This window comes from Pempheris klunzingeri, chromosome 7 (genome assembly GCF_042242105.1).
Source record: "Pempheris klunzingeri isolate RE-2024b chromosome 7, fPemKlu1.hap1, whole genome shotgun sequence".
Taxonomy (NCBI): Eukaryota; Metazoa; Chordata; class Actinopteri; order Acropomatiformes; family Pempheridae; genus Pempheris; species Pempheris klunzingeri.
In genome coordinates, this window is record NC_092018.1 from 24889988 (window position 1) to 24911742 (window position 21755).

Below are 21755 nucleotides of genomic sequence, written 5' to 3' on the forward strand. Positions count from 1 at the left end.
GTATTTTTTACTGAATCATGATCACAGGCTATCAATTTTCAAAAGGTGAATCTTGAAGACACATTAAGTTTTAATAACTATTGGAAATCGCAAGAGTATTTTCAAAGGTCAGTTTTAGTTTAACTTATGTTGCCGCTCCAGTGAACTCTTTCCCCTTTTATAGTAAAACTGCATTTAAAGTTAGTGTTGCGCAATAAGAGAAGTTTTAGCTTTGTTTCCAAAAAGCTGTGTGTTTCTATAAAATATTAGCGAGACTCCTCGCAAATGTACATTATCCAGCCTGAGTGAGAAGCTCTTGGTGAGACTGAAGTGCAGAGCTGGGGCCAGCTCACTGTCTGTGTTTACAAATGAACCACAACGGATGGCCAGAAACGGAGGATTTCATAAGACCGGACAATGTGTGAGTTGGCGCTGAATTACAAAGAGTTATTCAGCTCTTACACGCCATTATAATAAAAGTGGAAAAAGTGGACCATCATTCTGTGTCTTTAGATGAGTGAGGAGTGTATTTCTGACTGTGGTATATCATCATAAGAACCATATGCACATAGGAAGGGAATAGTGTGTTGCAGAGATTTAGATGAGAACACTGACCACCACTTGCATGCCTGTCTGTTGAAAACAAAACCACCACCTGCGGCTGGTTAGCTTAGCTTAGCATCAAGACTCCTACTTAACTACAGACATGAAAGTGCTATTGACCTTCTCATCGAACATTAACACTAAGCGCATTTTCCAGAATGAACATTTATTTCTTTAATGGTAATACCTTATTTATGACTGCATTTCCTATTGTTTAATGTATGCTGCATAAACACGACATCAGTACTGAGACTATCAGCAGAGAGAGAAGCTCCTAACCAGTGATGTGGAGCTACACTTGTGTATATGCAAGCTAATTATGCATGTATAGTATTCACTTTAATTCTTTTTCATGCTATTGTATTAAGCATTATTGAACTGATAAAGCCTCAGTGTCAGTTTTTATCATATGTCAGATTCTTTCTGGTGCAGAGCCTCGCCCTCTTTTTGTTGCTCAAGACGAAATCATCCCTGAATCGAACCACTTTAAAAGTTGCTGATCCCAGCCCTCTGTGGAAGATGCACTTCACTGTGTGCTAATGCAATGACTGGAAGGTCTCCAGTTTAAACCCCCAGACTGACTTGACAAAATATAACTGAGCGAAAAGAAGGGAGTAATGTTGCTCTGAAACCTAATTGCCACGGTGCCATTGAGCACGGCAGGTAACCCCAACAACTCAGACACTCTGCCAGCTTAAATCCACGTTACCTGGTTGTTCTTCCCCTTGGCGACGCACTCTCTCTTCTTGTCCTGTGGAGCCGGCCATTCGATCTGGAGAAAAGAAAGAGACAAATGGAATGATGCTGTCTTCCTTCAGCCCCTAAGTAATACATTCTGCAAGTGTGTATTAGTAAACCGTGTTCTCTCCTTGCCGTAGACCACGACAAATAATGCACACCATAAATAGATGTGTAAATGGCATCTGAATTGTATGAGGGCAGTGGTTCGGCGGGGAGGCACAAAAACAGAGCGCAGAATGGGCGCCTATGGGTTCAGTGGAGCTATTCATAAAGTGAATGCAGCATGCAAACTTAAATTGGACTCTTGTGTGGCTGCAAAACGGACGGGAAATGCTGCAGGAGAGGTTTGCGGACATCAAATGGATATAATAAACAGATGTGTCAATGACACATCTGACATCACGTCGTTACTTTCTAATAGGATGCACATTATGGCAAACTATTTATTTCACACCGTCCTTGCTGCCATTTTGCTTAACTCAGCCTCTAGACTCTGAACTCTTGACCGCTAGCTGCTGTAACTATGGCAACAACAGATGCAGAAAAATAGCTTATTTTAATGCTGAATACTGCACATTTTCTGAAGATACACAATGCGCACAGATACATAGTGGGCCCTAATGAGAGCGTGTGCAAACTGGTGTCTGAAAGATCGGAGGATAAATGCATCCTAGTTTAGCTTCAGTCCCTGGCAGCAGTGTTTCTGAGTTGGCCCCATCAAACGCACTGTTAGTGGTAGGTAGGTGTGAGGTCTTTAGTGCAGCAAAAAATTCCCTAATGATTAGACCATTGTTTAAAGCATTAAAAGACCATAATGCATCTCTAGTGACAATCCTTTGTCCCCCAAAAGGTACAATTCTGCTGAAACATGCAGAAAGGAGGCAAAGAAAAAAGAAATATGCACCATCTTGCACCCTTTATAAACCTGTGCTTGCCTTGACCTTTGCTATTTAGTATTATTTACAGTAGCTGCTTTTTTTAATGACTGCGTGACACATGGCTGAACTTTGCTCTGCGGACAGAGATCCAAAATATGAACTGTGTTTACTAAGAGGTTTCCACACCATTAGAAATAATTACACTGGCCATTACACGCAGAGAGCTGCGGCAAATTCTGTATTACACTCTGATTTACTTGACTGGATTTCAACCATCAGCAGTCAAACAATGAGTTATGACTGTATACTGTAAAGGTAAATAGACTGCTCTTTAAAAGCTAGACTTAAAATAGTGACTCATACCATCATTTATCATCATTTAGCTTAGTAAGAAATCTCTGATCAGTGTAATGCAAGTCACAAAAATGTGATGTCCGCATTTAAATGTCCACATTTAATTCTCGTACAATTCCCATGGTCACTGCAGAGATGATGGAGTTCTAATGGTTAACATTTAATAACTGAATTAATCATTAGGATCAGCGGATACCAGCTATTACCTGTGGGGATCTGTGGTTTTAACTAATTCACTTTTTTAAATAAACTTTATTCCCATGGGATTCTCATTAGTGACTAGCTGCTGATGGGAATTCACTCTTCATTTCAACACGGATCAGACGTAGCTGTAGAAGCTTTAAGTGTTCGGGAGCGAAAACACGTCTACAAAAGCACGTCTACCAAAATAAATGACCCTGACATCACATCAACACACCGCACGACGAATAAGCAACAGCTATTAGGCGAATATTTCAACTCTTTAGATACATCCTTTTGGTCTCTGTGTGACAAAGAGATTGTAGAAGTTAAGAATGGCTAATTTGTATTTGACGTTGCCATTGAAAATGCAATTATTTAGGGAAGGACCTCAGTGCTATTACACGGCCACTTGGTTTCAGCATTTTAAAAAGGCATGTGCTTATGGCTGATGTTTTATCTCATGCATGCAAATAATGCAGTCAGTGCTTTTGGCCATTAGCTAATGAATAAAAAAAAAAAATCTTAAAATTAACACAGAGGAGCTCAAAGTGCTGACTGAATATATAATATTGTGTAAAAACAAATGTGTGTAACAAGGATAAGTAGATATGTGAGCCAAAATGTCGTGTTATTTGGATAACAGTTGCTGCATTTCGTGGTATTTAAAATGCGGGAGCATGGTGAAACACTGCATTAATGTTGCAAATTTAGTCAGTGGTGTTTTATGGATAGAACATAACTAAATAATGTAAAAGGAAGCACTTCAGATACGATTGGGAGCTGCACGTCTGAAAGAAAAAGTCAAAATCCCTAGAAAATATTCAGGGAAGAGAGACAGATATGAATGTAATGAAGGAAGACAGTGAGTAAGACAGCAGCAAAGGGGGTGAGAGAGTGATGGGCAGATGGTGACAGTGGGGATTGACTATTCCCTCGTCCTCGTGCAGCCATTTTTCTATCTTAGCTCCTTCCCTCTACATTGCACACTGAGGGCTGACAACAGGTGGTCTTATCATTACTGTAAGACACATAACCCTCACTAGCACAGCCTGTGCCTGCGTTGTGTGTGTGTGTGTGTGTGTGTGTGTGTGTGTGCATCTAATAGCTGCTCATTACGACGGTAAATCAGATAACAATCCCCAAACCACTGCAGGCTGCTCACTACACCTTCATTGGACTGCTGTAATTGTATTGATCGCAATATGGACCAATTACTGGGGTAGCAAAGCAAAACCAGATTGAGTCTCGGAGGCTGTAGCGTCTGTGTGTGTGTGTGCGTGCATCAGGTCAAGTCAAGGGTGTTTATTGAGTGCTTGGTTTGCTCAAGAGAGCTTCACAGAAAAACAAGATACACAAATTAAAACGAGGACAATAAAAAAACAGGATTGAATAAGTGCATCATAAACTCTGAGAAACAAAGCCAAAGCCTGAGCAAGTGTGTGTGTGTGTGTGTGTGTGTGTGCCTGTGTACTCCCACACATACACAGTGGATATGTTTGCGCTGATAGAAGTGAAATATTGGAGCCAATATAGCCACGCATGTAACGATCTGGCAGATGTACTCACACTATTACTGTCGTGGGCTTTTAGCAACAGAAAACATAAATAAGGATGAAGTAATAATTTGTCAGAAAACATCTGAACTGGCTCCAAAATACATAAAATCTCAGAAGGTCATCAAGTTTGAAACACTATAAACAATAAGACATCGGTGACTAATATTACTATTCATAAATGAATCATTTAATTGAATTAAGTTATAAAATATGAATTATTTACTTAAAATGAAGTTTAAACAGAAATGAAACTTCCATCCAGTTGGTTTTTGTGTCTACGGAGCCAGTAATTGAATCCACTGACGGCTAAATGCACTAATCAGCAGCATGTTCAGCTAGCTGCCTGACTGAAACTAACTTTCATCATAAAACCACATCAGCCAGCATGCGTAACATTAATCTTCATTATGCAGAACTGCTGATTGATGTAGCATCGCTGTATGAACTCTTGCAACAGCAGCGAAAGCATTTTTGATGGCATTAGCTCACATTGAGTTCACAGGGGCCATGCTTTCATCCTCGAATCATTATGTTCATCTTCAAGTGGAGCCTTCTTTGCTCTCGTCTTTATCAAGGACCACAGTGGGAATAAAGTGCATTTCTTCTCACATTGTTGTTAAGTGATGTATTAAGTTGACTTAATGATAGCATTTCACTACATTTTGTCAGTCTCAGGGCTCCGTATATACATGGTTTTCAGTGGTAGAACAAAAGCTAGAATGGTCTTAGGTTTATCCTCTCAAAAAGCAATAAATCAAACTCGAAAAATGCACGTGTGTCACACCAAAAGTAAAGCTATTTTCTGCTTTGAAAAGCCGACATACTGGAGGGCTCTTAGCTAACAGAGGCAATTAAAACATTTTATTATATTTTTGACCCTTCAAGGAGGACACTTTAAAACATTTTGAGAAGTCTTAAATTGCTTGACAGTTCCTACATTATTAGCTTCTACAACGCCTGAAGATTTAATAAAAGAAGTACAGGCCAGACCAATAAAATACCCAGCAACTGGTATGACTCAGTCGACTTCGTAATCGTTGTATTATTCGGTTCTTTGATTATCTGCCAAATTTTTGCTTGTGTGTGTTCACTCAAACGTCCTTGAGTCCCAAAATGAGCCAAAAAAGAATAAAATAAGGTCAGTCTGCAAGTTAATAGGCAGCAAAAGGGTGGCAGAAGCAAAGATTATGTTTTCTTTCCATCCCTGCTTATCCAAGCTGGAGCTCTGTAATGTTTCAAGCTTTTGTACAATAATTATATCACAGTTAATATCATAATTGAATTTGGTGTATTTAAATTAAGTATTTGAAATGTGTGTTTATCTCTGCAGTGCCCACTAATCAGGCCTTGTAGAGGAGAAGGCGGTCTTTGTTCCTGAACTGTCCATCATGAAGCTCAGTGATAATATTATCATTTAATTTCTTGCACTTTCTACAAGAACCTCAGACCGTGTGGGTGTTTGCTGTGACAGTCAGGCAGTGTTGTGGGAATAATTGTTTTTCTTGAAATCCTTCCTTTTCTATATTGAACTTTTTGTAAGTTTTAATCCCCTTAAGTGGTGGAAAGTAAAGCCTTTAAAGAGTGTGTGTGTGTGTGTGTGTGTGTGTGTGTGTGTGTTACCTGTGGCCGTAGCTGCCTGCTAATGTCGTTGGGATCCAGGGCAAACAACGTCTCCCGCGCTCCGACGTACAAAACCCTCTCGTGGTCGGACAAAGTCAGCATGCTGTAGTTGAACACTCCCTGAACGCTGAACCTCGCCATGCTGTCCAACCCATCTGGATGAAGACACAGATGCATCATTACATTATTGGAAATGCATCACTGCAAAAAAGGCTCGTGTTTCCTTTTCGGCTGATCTGTTGACAGATGACAGGATAAAACCCGAGAAGAACATTTCACACCTCCCTTGTTGAATTTCGTTGATTTATTCACACCGTGGAACCTCGCCCACTCCGCCACCTATAGCTTAATGTCATCCTGCTTGCACCGAGCGTGGTACATCTCACCAGCATCTTTGCTTTTCATTAGTCTGTTGTCCTGTTTATACTTCCATTTAATCCTCAAAACCCCTCTGATCAACATTTTATATTAAAATGTATTTATATTAACCCTTTAACGCCTACTGTATCATATTTGATACATACTCCTTTACATCATCGGTGTGATTTTTTGTGTTCTATATGATTTTGTTTGTTTAAGATTAAAAAAAACTGTGAGCAATAAATTGCACAAAAATGCTGGATGTAGCAAAAATGATACAAATTAAAACTTTTTAAGCTTAAAATTGTTTTTTTTTTTTTTTGTAATTTGTCAGAAGGTTCAATAAACACTCCAGTTTCAAAAAATTAGAATTTTATGGCAATTATTTCATGGTTCAGGCTTTAAAGGGTTAAAGCATTTTCTATTTGAAAAGTAAAAACTCTTGCATCTCACATAGCACAAGCACGATGCAAAAGATCAGCTGAATATCAAGACGCAGCAGGCAGCTGTTTCAATGAAAGAAGCTGTGCTAAACCCCCTGTGCACTACCTGTCCAGGACCAGACTCTGGAAACAGAAAGATAGCAACTAGCTGGAGAATATGGCATCTAGGTTTACCCCACTTACACCTCTGCTTTGTCTTTGACTACCAGCATTAAGTTCCACAGTGCATTTACAATTCTCCACAATTTATACACACTGAGAAGCAAGAGTCCTCTTATTCAAGACTTTAAATGAACAAAGACAGTGAAAGTAATAAAATATCAACACACACGCTGAAACTACCCACAGTATCCAGCTTTAATCTGCTGTAAATTATTCTTGCATGATGGAACGCCGTGCTGAGCGCTTCCCAAGCTCTGTATTTACTTTAAAAACCTGGAGCAGAAGCCAGCCTTCAAGGCTACTCTGATAACTTCCAGATCTGCACGTCAGAAGTGAGATAAGGTGGTCGCCTATTTAGAAAAGCCGTATAAATAAACAAGAAGCAATGATGCTCTTGCCCGACCAGCCCTCGTTTCGCTGAAGAGTGCGGTGGCACGAATCAGAGTGAAGGGCAGCGTCTGAAGCCTCTGAAGTAGAATTAGATTGATGAATACAAATGATATCAAAATTATCTAGGACTGATGGAAACTGTTGCAAGTCTGCACAATCTGCAGAATCACTAAATCTTTTTTATCTATAAAAGAAACTAAACTTCAACAGCTTCAATCAGCCAGAGCTTAAATGTGAGTTTTAAAAGGGAGTTTCTTATTGAGCCAGATGCTCAGAGATTTGTATTCATACGACTTGTTCAATACAATTCCATTAAGAGGAGTAATTTCCAAATAATGAAAATCGGCTAATCTTGTTTTGGTAAACAGCCTACGTAGTGGTTTGCTTCAATTTGATACAGCTTTTAGACTAGAGATTGTTAAAGGACTCATTCACTCAGCTCTGCAGCATTAAGAAGACAGCGGCTTAATCTAGGCTACACAGAGCACCTATATACAACAACACAGGGATTTAGAGTTGGACTAAGAAGCATTATTGCAAATGGAAAATGAGATCCAAGTGACGACGTGGACAGAATGCAGAGCTTTAAGTTGCTTATGAATGCACACTAATAATGATTGTAAATCTGCAGGTGTGGTTGGATCGTTCATTATCTGGGCTGGCAGATGCAGATTTTAATACGAGGCCTTTTACTCTGATTAGGTTATCGCTCGGGTTATTAACAGAACATCAGCCTCCTTTGTGAGCCCACTTATTGATCCTTTAACATCAAATAGCTGATCTCCGAAATATCTAATTTGATTAAGCCGCATATTTCTGGGTTGTTTCTTATTTTGCTGCTCGCAGACCGACACAAACAATCTCAAAGAGATTATGAGAGAATCACAAAATGTTCCCTCCACGGTCCCATCTGCGGGGCTTGTTGAAAAACTACAGCCGACTTTTTTTCATCAAAATTTAAAAAAGATGCACCCACTGTTTTGCTGTTCGCTCTCACACACACACACACACACACAAACACACACACACACTCGAATACACACACAGTGCTCAAATCCCCTGACTAGCATACAGACAAACTAGTGGTGCAGAGCAGATGAGAAAGCAAGACAGAGACAGGAGGAACGAGAGAAAGGATGGTGTTTAGTTTTCATTATCCACACTCTTGTTGCTTGTAGTGTCACCTTGTTCTCCCTCTCCTCCTCCTCTCTCCTCCTCTCTCTCTCTCACTTTATCTGGGCTGATGGAATGTGTGCAAAACGCGAGGCGGCGACAGCCCGTGCTGCACTTAATGCGATCTCATAAATTGAATAAGAATATTTTTCCTTTTTTGTTTTCTACCGCATGAATATTTTCACTTCTTTCAACGTTTCTGCGACTGAAAATAGCAGCTGAAATCCAAGAAGGAACAGCAGGAACCGGTGTGATTTATGGTGTGACTAACTGCTCATGTGATGCTGTGGCCTAGTTGGGACTAAATAGACTTATATACATGGAGCAGGATGTACTGGATGAAGGAGCTGTGTGTGTGTGTGTGTGTGTGTGTGTGTGTGTGTGTGTGTGTGTGTGTGTGTGTGTGTGTGCATGTGTGAGAGAGAGCGAGACAACAGAGAGGTTAGAAAAATGATGTTTGTTAGTAAAAGATTGCTAGTTAAAAGCTTGATGGTCTAACTGTTCAATTACTGATGCCAAACAACTGCTCTTTCCTCATAAATCTTTTACTCCTCTCTTTTACAGCCACTTGATAAGTCATTCTGAAAGTCATTCAACCTAAAGCCAGTTCTTGGAAAATCTAGCTTTTGTTACTTTAAAAAACAAGGTGAATCTTTTTATACTTTTTATTTTGACGGAAAACGATCACATCAACCGCACTGACCATTTTATACCAAAGGTGGTGCCGAAAAAAAGAATAACAAGCCTTACTTTAAACATGAATAAGGAAATAATAATGGAAAACCCAAACATCCACAGTGGCATGACAACTGTGTGAACTCTTTCTGCTGATGAAGGCCATGTGAAGTGGTGGAAAGTGCCAGACCAAGCTAGTAAACAAACCTTGAGTGAAACTTGCTTTGTCAACTGCTGCTTCCACAGTTTAAGAATAAACTACTGAGCACTAATTTACTGTCACGACACACCAAAATGCATCTTAATGTATCTGCATGTATGTTAACACTAAAAGAACCTTTTCTTGCCTTTTGGTCTGACGAGTTTGAGACCCCAGACTTCGCAAAAGTGGGCAAAAAAAAAAAAAAGGTATCATGGAGAGAAATGTACTACCTAAATGAAAATGTGATTCGGGGCAAAATGTCAATATGAAGTGACAATTTCAGACCAAAGGTGGTGCCAGAATCAAGAAAAACCACAATCTTGGGCATTATTAGCATTTTTCAAAAGGCCAACATTTGTTTCCTTCCCAGTCTTTTATTTGGGAGTCATGATCTAATTTGAGTAAAACTGCTTTTTATTGCACATTTGACATTTAGCAGTTTAACCTGTCTGCTATGGCCTACAGCAGTCACATGAAACCCTAAGGACCTAAAACTTTTTTTTTTAAACCACAAAGTTGAGGAAAACAACCTTCCCAGTGGCACAAACATCATCTGAGGCTAAAAGCTTATATTCTACACAGGTAAGGAATTTATCTATTTTAAGTTGGACTATAGTTGTGCTTAAAGATGCCAAAAGGTTTAACCCTTTATCTGCCATGGGACCATATTTGGTAACTTAAGTGGGAGTTCAAAATGCCGCCCCTTGCCTCACCATGAGACAGTAGAACTACGAGATTTCTCCAAGCCAATCAGCAACAATCAGACTACATGACAGACCGGCAAGAGACCATATATGGTAACTTCATTGACCTTGATTCACCAGAAAATTGAACTCACAAAAGAAAAAAAAAGTCTTGTAATGACCACCAGTAATGGTCTCGGGTTGAAATTTTGAATTTCTCAGTATTTCAATGAGTGCCCTATAAAGGGTTAACTGATGCCCCTAGAATAGTTCTACAAGGCCTGGAAGCCTCTAACGCAGCATTTTGACCACCATGGCACAACAAAACCCTTCACTTTAACCCTGATGATAACCAGCTACGGTGTGTGTGGAGGCACCAAACAGTCAGTCGGATCTGGTTATGTTAGGGTTAAAGAAACACCTGAGAGTCGACATGTTGTGAGAGGTGCGGAGGGATGGAAGGACAGAGATAGAAGAGAGGAGGGAATAAGTAACCAAAGGAGGGAAGGGGGATAAGTACTGAAGTCAGCTTATTATCTGAAGAGCAGCGGTGTATAAACATTGGAGGGTATGTACGGATGAGGGAGCCTGATGAGAGTGAGTGAGAGAGAGAGAGAGAGAGAGAGTGAGAGAGAGAGAGAGAGTGAGAGAGAGAGAGAGAGGGAGAGAGAGAGAGAGGGAGAGAGAGAGAGAGAGAGGCGGCATCCTCCGGGGAGAAGTGAGCACATCTGCTGTGTTCCACACAGCCAGGCAAAAAAACTCCAGAGCTGACACACTTTTGCTAGGTTACACACACACACACACACACACACACACACACACACATACACACACACACACACACACTCAAGCTCACACTTGTGTTGAGTTATGTGGCGGTTATACACACAAATCAGTGCACGTCTGAACACACAAACACACGCAAGATATACAAAGTTTATGTGTAAGCTAAAAGACACATTGCATTTGCACACACACACACACACACACACACACACACACACACACACACACGTATACGCTGTTATGCAGAGTCCTGAATAGTTCTCCAGGGTACCTGCTTGGTGACTTGAACGTCTCTCCACCAACAGAGGGAAAGTGTTGCTCCGAGTGGCTTGTTTGAAGTGATCAGCGGCTCTGTCATTAAGAGGCGATACGGCCAGATGCACTAACCATCTGCCACCACACTGTGGCAGCCCTGAGGCTACACACTGTGTGTGTGTGTGTGTGTGTGTATGCTTCTCAATAACAGACACAACACTGCCCACACCTGTGGTTCATCACGGTTTATGTGCAGGTGAACGAACAACTGTGGAGTTTTTTTTGTTTTTTTTCTTTTGGAAAGAGAGCCCGAGTTCAGATTTTTGTAAACAGCATCTGTAGAAAAAGTCAAACTGTTTAGTTGTTTTTACAGCTGTGGAGAGCTGAAGATAAGGAAATCTCCTCATCCGTGACCCGTAACGCATAAAGACAGCATGTTGTACAGCTGACCTCGTGCTGAATATACTTTAATGCAGCATAAAGAATCCAGTCCTTCTACTCTCTTCTGAAGAGAATCAGCTCCGTGTTTACTGCAATATGAGGCATTTGAAAGCTGTTTCAAGCTTCAAACTAGGCTGGTTGTGGGATGTTTCCATCACTTTAAGGAGATGGAGAGTACGTGTGTGTGTGTGTGTGCGTGTGTGTGCGTGTGTGTGCACATAAGGGCGGTTTGTGTTAAATTACAAGGCCTTTGATGCTTGAAGACAACAGTTTGTAGGGAGCAGAAGAAAAGGGAGAATATAAATAAAAGATCAGGAATAAAAAAATGGAGGGCAGAGATGAGGGGAGGCATAATGAGTCCAACAGATGACGGGAGAAATACAAACAAAAAGGCTAAAATAGAAAGCCAGAGTAGAGAGGGAGAATACAAAAGATGAACAGCGCAGCACCGCTGGAAACACAGATCACCAGAGATCACTGCAATACAAGACCTCTTCACTTTGTCTTTCGATCGGTGTGAGACTGTGACAAAAGAGGGTAATAAAAAGAGACCAAAAGACAGGCATTTGGCTGGTATGTGTGTTTGGGTGGATTACTTACATTCTTAAAATTACATACATTCAAACAAAGAGATGTTTGGGTTCTTCGGTCCGGTACATGGACGGCATCACAGTAACTGACGCTGACCAGCTTTAGCTCATTCACTTTGCATTTTAAAAAGCACACCACGCATTTTTAGATCGATTGCAGCCATTATATTTCACTCATTTCATCTTGCAGAGACGTGAAACGTGCCTTAAAGAGGTAGACCATCACAGTGAATCTGTGCTGACGGACGTGTTCAGGCCTATTAGCTTAGCTTAGCATAAAGACTGGAAGCAGGGGTAAATAACTAGCCTGTCTAAAGGTAACAAAGTCTTTCTACCATCAGTATCATAGAACTTATTTGTTTAATTTTGTTTGCCATTTCCCAAAATGCCAAACTACAACACAACACAAGTAAAAGTCCTCCATTTAAATGTTTCAGTATCAAGAGTAAAAGCACTCATAATGCAGAAGCTGTATATTGTCATGGATTAGAATACTGAATTGTTGTTAATGATGATGTGTAGGCAGCTCTAACAAAGCAAAGCTTACGCCTTAATAAGCCATTTATTCTAACAATGCCTTTACAGTCACCATATTTGCGTGTATAATCTTAATATTCAAAGTAAATAGTAATTATGGCTATTGTAAAAAATACAATATTTCCCTCTGAAACGTAGTGATGCTTAAAGTATTTAAATAGAGGCACTAAAGTACAGCACTTGTTGAGTGGTCATACAATCGTGAATTTGGAATAACCTCTTCCTATTCGCTTCATGAATGAGAAGCAATAACGTCTGAGCCTTGAGAGTAGTAACTGCTGCCTGAAACAATCATTTTCACCTCAGCCCTCCCCCATCGGTCTTTCAGCTTTTACTTGTTGAGCGTCTTGTGCATTTGATGTACGGCAGATTAAATGAACAAGTTTAGTGAAGCTCAGAGAACTTTATGAAATAGACCTGCGCAGCCATTGGCCCCTATCAGATCGTTTGTACTGCACTTATTAATTGGTTGACCTCTAATACAAATATGCTTCATGGGTTAAAATGTGCAAGCAGTGAGGCAATTTACTGGAAAGCCTAAATGAAATATTGCTTTTGTTTAATACTAGTAGCTGTTTGCTTTATAGTGAGATTTACTGCCATGGAAACTATCAGGGTGTGTAACGTGCTTGTGTCTGCGCTCAAATGTGTAGGGTGCAGGGTATCTCGAGGTCATGTCGCCGCTTCACCATCCAGCCCTGCCCAAATCGGGCCGAGCCAGACCAAACAGAACTCCCATGCGGGGCGGAGGAGAGGGAGGAGGAAGAGGGGACGAAGGGGAGCGCCTGCTGTTTCACGGCCGGCTGAAAAGGTCTCGATCCGGGCCTCGCCTCTGTAATCTGCCTCCATCAGCCTTCCAGCGGAGCTCCAGCCTCCCTCTCCCCGTCTGCTATAAATACGCCCAGCCTCTGCTTATAGCTTCTAACCGCAGAGCCACTCACACACCAAACTATGATTAAAGGCCTATTTTAGGGAGAGCTTTTGAAGCAGCGACAAACACCGAATGAGAGGCAGAGACAGACAGACAGAGGAGGGAGAGACGCTGTGCAGCGCCCACATAAACATGCAGATATACCCGAGCGTGCGCCCGAGAGTGCCGTCAGACTTCATTTGAGCAGGTACCCTCTTTGAAGGAAAACAGTGCGCACACAAACACACACACACACACACACACACACACACTCCCACGCGGAGACTCAGGCTTTGTCTGCAGAACAGACGACAGGTTCACACGAGAGTCAGGTGTGCGACAGAATGAGAGCAGGGAGATAGAGAGAGACGGGAAAGGGACAGATATATATGCTTTCACTAGCTACATCTGCAAAAGTATCTTTAGGTTATTATGATGATATGCTATTGTCAATATAGAATAGAGATTTATAGCATTATTCAAACTGCAACACAAGAAATCCTTGTACGTAATTCACTTGAATCAATACAAAATAAAGAATAATAGCTAGTACAGAAATGAACATAAAACATGCTGCACGTGTGTATACATTTTTCAGCTGAGTAATTAGCCGTCTCTAAAATGTGTAAACCCTTGTTTATTGGTTACGGAGCATTTGTATTTCCTGTAGAGCTTTACCATTACTGTTTCTGATCAACAGTCATGGCAATAGAGCGACTGAATTGAACAGAATTGGCAGAGTAAGACGAAGGAATGGGAGAGTGGGAGGAGAGGAAGTGGTAAAAGTGGATTAACACAACAACGGAACAAGTGAGCCCAGTGGGGGGATGGTTTTCTGGGGGTAAAGGCAGAAGATGAAAGCGGGAGGGTTTGTTGGTGGGTGTGGGTGTGTGTGTGTGTGGGGGGGGTGAAACAGCCTGGCTCGGTGGGGGGTCGCCATTGTAATCCACAACAAGCAGAACAAATCAAGAGCTGGTTGTTGCCACAAGTGAGGTTTTTTTTTTCATTCCAGCGTCATGGTTCAGCATGTATGACTGGTACAGCAGCGGGCACCAGCTGGGGAGAGTTAGGCCCTTTTTTGTATGATGCTGGGGTGATGAGGCACACACACACACACACACACACACACACACACAGAGATAGAGCTCAACGGGTGAAGCATGGCACTGCTATAGTTTGAGAATCTGACTCACTGAATGATTTCCATGCCAAAAATTACAAGTATGTGGTGATTCACAAAGAAGGGGAACTCTTGTTCAAGCGAAAAGCCACTGGCCCCACTGAACAGTACACTCAGACCCAGCACATTAATGATAAAACATGCGCACACTGTAGGAAGTTGTGTGGAAGCTGTCAACTTTTCTCATTTACCCAGAATTTTGAAAAACCTCGGCACGTTTCCACTGAAATTACCCGTGGAAAAAAACTTTCACTCAACCCCAAACTTTCTCTGGAAAAGGTCCTAGTAGTGAGTAGGAACTTTTCAGATTACCCCAGAATTCTTGAGGGGCGGGGCTGTGTGCTGAAGAACGCTGATTGGTGGAACACACTTGCAGCGTTGCACACTTCCGTGTTTAGGCCAGTGCGGCTGCGAACTTGTTTACTTCATTTCTACGAGCTTCACTTCGCTTGTGTTTTTGATCATTTGGAAAACGGAGCAAAAGAAGAGAAGCTACGAGAAGTGGACGGACAGCGAGGTCCAGGCCGAGGAAGAAATTCAGCGGGACGGCCGAGTCTGTGGAAGAATAGCTGGCAGAGCTAAAGTTGAAGAAACTTATGCAAGATTATAAGAAGCTGAAGGACCACGGTCCCACACATCATCATCAGCCTGATTTGAATAAATGTGCCGGAACTTTGAGGTGCAGTGGAAACGCAAACCACACAGATTACCAGGAATTCTTTTACCCAGGTACATAAATTCCTGGTAATAAAAGTTCCTGGAAATGTTGGTGGAAAAGGGGCTAAATAGTCAGAAAAGAATCAAGTTAGGTCTCCACACCAGCCAGCACACCCAGTGTAGTGCAGCGTCTTTCTCAAGCACGCGTTTGAATGTGAGCAGGAATGATTGGGGATTGAACCACAAACCTGAACAAGCTTACAGTTAAAACCAATCTCTGCTCTAAAAAGCCCTGTGATTGACTGTTGTTCAGTCCCGCCTCTTGCCCCACGTTAACTGGAATTGGCTGCAGCCACCCCGTGACCCTTAAGGATCAGCGGTATGGATAATGTATGAATGAATGTTCTGCGAGCTGAGCTACAGCCTCGAGCTGTATGTTCGATTGCTGTCACTTACATGTTACTCAACAAAAAGCACCTGCTGAATGACTGTGGGTATTCCTGGTGTTGTAATTGTGAGTGTCGGACAAAAAAATGACCCACTTCCTGCTGAAACTGTCTGTGGGGGAGGCAAACACGTGCAGCCACGCGAGGTACAGCGTGCAGTCTTGTTCATGCAGAAAGCTGCTGATACGTCCAAAACCTCCGACAGGTCTGTGTAGGAGTGTTTTTGGTAGCTGACTTACTTTTAGTAACTTTGTATTATGAAATGGTAAATTATACAGTGACAGTGATTAGTTTTGCATATGATTTGTATCAACACATGCTGCATTTATATGATATCACGCAGTTGTTGGTTTGAGAACTGGCACCTATTCTCAATTAATTGATCTAATCATTTAGTCCATAAAACAGAGAAAAAATGCTTTTGCTGACAAATAGTAAAAAACCTTATATATTCAATTTACAATGCGATAAAATCAGCCAATCCTCCCATTTTATATGCACAAACCAGCTAATTTGAAATGACTTTAAACAACTACTTGACTTTGAAATGTAAAAACATTGCTCTCACATGTGATGTCTCACATTTCACAGGAACGTCATGAACGTCACAAGCGCTCGAATGTGGGACGTTCACTTTCACAGACGGCTGTGCTTTTTAATATAATGTCAATAATAAAAAAAAAAGAAGGTGTGAAGCAGTTCAGCCGTGGCACCGCTACCATAAGAAGGTGCTTAAGATGAGAGCAGCCTCTTTCGAGTGGCATTTTAATTTTAATCCACATGTCCACTTGCCCGCACATCAGCTCTCACAAAGTCAGTATGACAACAGAGAGCTCTCCAGGTCCTGACATCTGGTCCCCGCTGTTAATCTTAACTGACCAATCAGCGCGGGGTCAGGGGATGAGTGACACTCATAGCAGATAAAAAGCAGTGATGAATCTCCTTCTCCCATCCCTCCCTCCTTCTCCCCCATCAATCCTCCCAGTCACGCACAGCCTCTCTCTCTCTCTGCCTCCTCCTCTGCCTCGCTCTCAACCACTCATTACTGTAATTGGAGGGTTTGGGGAGATACGGAACAGAAAGAAGAGGGAAAAAAAAAAGAAATGTTGAGAGTGAAAGAAGGAGAGAGGTTTCAGGAGGTCAGAGGCCCAGCCCTTCTGCTCTGTGTTTTTTTTTTTCTCCCACCATCTCTCATTCTATCTTTCTTTTTTCTAAATCAAGAGGCATGCGTTTGCTTTGGCTTTTCTTTAAAGATGCAGGGCTCATTTGCTTGATCAAAGCAGGCAAGTTTTTCAAACCAAATATAATAGTTCTAAGGACTCTACTTCTCTGACTCTCTTCACCTCCCTATTTCTTTTCTTTCTCTCATTTTTTCCTCCTTTCTTTGTTTAACCACAGCTGCTGCGTTTTGTCATAGCTTTGGCTTACTGGCCTCTGTCACTGGGCTGGGCTGAGGAGTGTGTGTGTGTGTGTGTGTGTGTGTGTGTGTGAACCCAACAGGACAAACCCAAAAAGAACGAGAAAAAGATAGAGAGGAGAGGGAGAGGAGAGAGTGGTGTTATCAGCTTAAGTATTTTCTGCGGTCAATGGAAACGGGTCAATTTAAGAGCGTGAAAATAGCTTAAATCACCACAAAGGATGCTCCAATCAGCTGTGGCCAGTCCAGTAAGAAAGGAGAAAGGACGAGCCGTCCACTCACAGGAGACGGGAGTGAAAGACAGAAAACACGTGACATTTTCAACTTCTACGTTTAAAGGAAGAGGCTGGTGGCTTTCTGTTAAAGAATGTTGAAATGAACAGAATGAAAAGAAAATATAAAAATTGACGCTTTCGACTTTGCAAGACACAACTTGACAAAAAAAAAGATTGGAGCTTTACTTTTGAAAGGACAAATAAGAGCTCTTCCTCTCACAAATCAATCAGGAAACCTTGCTCTATTCTCTACACTTTAGGCTTTGACAGATAGAACCTTATTAGGTCTACCCATTGGCCCGTGGTGGCTAGTTTGAGCTAATACAGATGCTGCCGTGTAGAGAACATTACTATTGTCTCACCAGTACGCTGTTTTCTACTGACAGTGTTCCACTTCATTTTACTGCTCACCATAATGTCTCCTGTGGTCACTCTGGCAACTGTAAAGCTGAGGTTACATATTTGCTCTGAATGCAGCATCACTCTTCACTCTTTTGACTTGAGATGACTCCAACATTTCAAAACCCTTCATTTTTCTGACAAGATACTTTGAATCAACCAACAGCAATTAATCAAACGACACCTGAAGAGTCTATTGTTGTCCAAAACTTTTCCAAGAAAATGAAAGTATTTCTTTGTGTTCTGTTTGTAGATTTAAGTTTGGTTTAATGTTGGTTTTGGCCTTTTCCTGAGATCTGTTTCCAGAAAGGAAATAATTCAATAACATCACCCTTTCCCTGTAGAATTAAGTAAAAATTTATGGATGAGAAAACCTTTGGTAAACAGCAATGAATGAGAGACTTGTACAGTATGAATCCACACAAAAGCGAGCTGAAATCAAGATACATGCACATGTCAGTGATTAGAAAAGAAAAGTATGTAAATTTACAGCGCTAATTAGCCGCTCTACGAGGGCTATGCATAATGTGTGTACATAAAATGTCTCATTTTCCCCCTGTAAATGGGATGAGCGGCTGGTGAGGAATAACAACAGCCTGAAAAACAAAATGTCAGCATGTGACTTTTAAAGAATAAAAGAAGAAGAAGGGGCAGATAGAGAGCGAGGGAAAGACAGACACACACACACACACACAAACACACTCTTGCCTTTCTCTCTTTGTGAAGACACTCATTGACGTAATGCATTCCCTTGTCCCTTACACTAACAACTAAATGCCTAATCCCAACCCTAACCCTAACCCTAACTTTAACCTAATTCTAATCTTAATCTTAAAACCAAGTCTTAACCCTCAAATGACCCTTTGGAGTTGCGAGGACCAAAATGTCCTCACAACACAGGAATGTCCTCACAACAATGGTTTAAAACCAAACTTTTCTCATAATTATACAAAGAGTACACACACACACACACACACACACACAGATAGAGGGAGGATGTTTGTGTTTCTTCTCTTGCAACTTCATGTAAGCCTCATGTAATTGCTGGTGGGGTGGTGGTGTTGGTGGATTGGAGGGGGTAAATATTATCTCTTCAACCATCTCTGCCCCACCATAACCCACCCAGCTCACACACACACACACACACACACACACACACACACACACACACACACACACACACACACACACACTCCGATTCTGCACCCAGAGCTCCAAATCCCTCAGACTGCCAGTCTAAGCAGTACACACACTCACACACATATATAAACAAAGGGGGATTAGATAGACACACAGCTACACACACACACACACACACACACACACACACACACACACACACTCTCTCTCTCTACACAAATAGGTATAAACACACACGCCCTCCATGCCCCCACATTTTCTCTCACTCTGCTTTTTCATTGCCTGTCTTCTTGTCTCTGTCTTGCAAACTCACATTGCATGCAAACAACAACCCCCCCACACCCACACACACACACACACACACGCACACGCACACACACACGCACACACACACACGTTAATATGGATGGTGTGTGTCTGTACAGGGAGATGCCTCCATGCAAAATGAAACACAGACTGAATGGCCTGCAGAGCTTGTGTGTATATGTGTGCACGTGTGTGTGTGTGTGTGTGTGTAAGTGTGTGTGTTTTCCTTTCCCTCTGTCGTTCCTCTGAAGCTACTTTCTGTCCTTTTAAGGCAGTTAGTGACTGGCCTCTTTCTACCAGGGTTCTCTGTGTCTCTCTACCTGTCTCTCTCTCTTGCTTTCTTTCCATTATATATCTCGTCTCTCTCTTTTCACCCCCAACTCTTAACCCCCCCCCCACACAGCTTTGTTTTTCCATTTCGTCTCTCTCCTATCTCCTCCTCAGCTGTGTAGCAAGAACCCATCCATATAAGTCATTTAACCCAGTATTGAGCCTGAAAATCTCATTTTTCTTTAACCAAGTGGAGAAATCTGTCAACGGGCAGGATAATCCGACTTGTTTCCAATGCAAATCAATTTGTGCCAAGAATCTTTCTACACTCAAGTGCCACACTCAAATCAAGTATGATAGAATTGACGTGATCTGCCTTCTCCCCCGTTTTTCATGGTTAGGCTTTTATTTCAAAGACATTCGTGACAAAAAAAAAAAAAAAAAGTAACAAGGAGTTATCTTGTCCCTACAGGCAGATTTATTCATTCATTTTTCAGAAAGATATTAGAAATGACATTAGTAACCCTTCCATATATGACCATATGTTTGCTGCTGTCCTTATTTGCCCTGTCTGGTGTGTCCTGACACAAAAGTGCAGCTGAGATCCGTGCCGCTCTCTGCCAGCATTGGCTTTGCGTTCTTTCACACTGGAGCGTTTCACCAGAAAGTACTGACACCCTATCTGCCCCCCTACCCCCTCCACCCCTCCCTTCTCTGTCCTCATATCCCACCACATTACCAGTAACGACTGTAGCATGGAGGGATGAGAGGAGGAGGAGGAGGGGGGGAGGGGGGCTGTATTGAGAAAAAGGGAGAAGAGGAGTGGGGGCTGCATGATAGCGGCATGAGAAAGCAGCTTTTGAAATAACCCCACACTCCACCACCACCACCACCGCCGCCGCCGCCGCCGCCACCGAGCGCCATTCTCCTCGAGAGCGGCTGAAATCTGAGCTCTTTGTGAAAACGCTATAAGAGAATTTCGGGCTCATATGATGAGCCGCAGCATACAAAGCAAAGAGAGGAGGGGAGGAGTAAAAGGCATAAAGAAAGGGGAGGAAGAGAGCGGGAAGAAGAGATATAGGTATAGGATGAAAGGTGGAATAGGTGGTACAGAGAGGTGAGATGATATAGCTTTTTCCCATATTTTTCTCTCTTTTTATAGTATGTCTCTAATCCCCGAGAGAGAGAATGCAGCGTTTCCCCTCTGAGGGATTAAAAACAGACTATTTTTCAGCTTGCAACATTTGGCATTGTTCAGCGAAGAAAGCGGGGCCTGGTTTCAGAGGAGGGTCAAGATAAAGAGTGTGAATACAGTTGAGCGGCAGGATTAGACTGATGGATTGTTTTACTGACGCCCTCTTGACAAAATCAGAAAGCATCCACCTCTGATATGATGGAAATTCCTCCTTGATTGTTGTAATCCATTTTTGCAATTATTGATTTTGTATGACATGTCTGACCAGATAAATCATTCCAGGACCAACTTGAAGGATTCTGCAGCTGTAGCTGTCGCTCCGTAAACTCCGTCTTAAGGTCTGGACTCAGTGGATTCGGTGCACAAAGGAAAGTAAACCTTGAGTTAAACTCAGACTCAACATGAATAATTTGTACTTTTATTTTTCTGAGAAACTGCGCCATGAAAGGGGAGTAGTTTCAGTGAGTCAGACAGTTATGAGGAGGAAGTTGATAGCACAAACGAATGTTTTAAATAAACTGTGAACTTATTGTCATGTTACCGAGCCGAGAAACAGCTCAGTAGAGAGAAAATAACAAAGACACCAGAGAGCTTCAGTCGTTCCCCAGCTAGCTGTTTGAGTAGTCACTGCGTCAACAAGCTTCTGATCTCACATCACCTTTTCACTTCACTTCACCACTGTGAACGGGCCTTTAATAAAAAGTACAATGTCCAATTCTATTGAAAAAAAAACCATGTTGTCTCATCTTGTATGCTTCCAACTAAATCCTTCTTGTTCCTCTTTCCGTTTAACTATATTTGAGAACTCATCTTGACCCTGGCTTGGGTTGTCCAAATCACATTTGATTGGATAAATGTACGTAGCTGCCCCCCCCCCGAGTTCAGGAGGAGCTATTTTACGGAACAAGAGGAGAGAGGGGATTTACTAAAAGTACAAAAACTCTCAGAA

The 21755-nt window shown here is 41.9% G+C and overlaps 1 protein-coding gene across 1 annotated transcript in view; it reads right to left on the reverse strand.

Annotated features, from left to right (window-relative positions):
• Positions 1–21755, reverse strand: part of sema4c (sema domain, immunoglobulin domain (Ig), transmembrane domain (TM) and short cytoplasmic domain, (semaphorin) 4C) — a 39707-nt gene that overhangs the window by 17638 nt on the left and 314 nt on the right. Inside the window, exons 2-3 of the mRNA XM_070833794.1 lie at positions 5915–6069; positions 1292–1354 (exon numbers count right to left, since the gene is read on the reverse strand). Coding sequence (XP_070689895.1) covers positions 1292–1354; positions 5915–6069 — 218 coding nt within the window. The remainder of the gene's footprint in view (positions 1–1291; positions 1355–5914; positions 6070–21755) is intronic.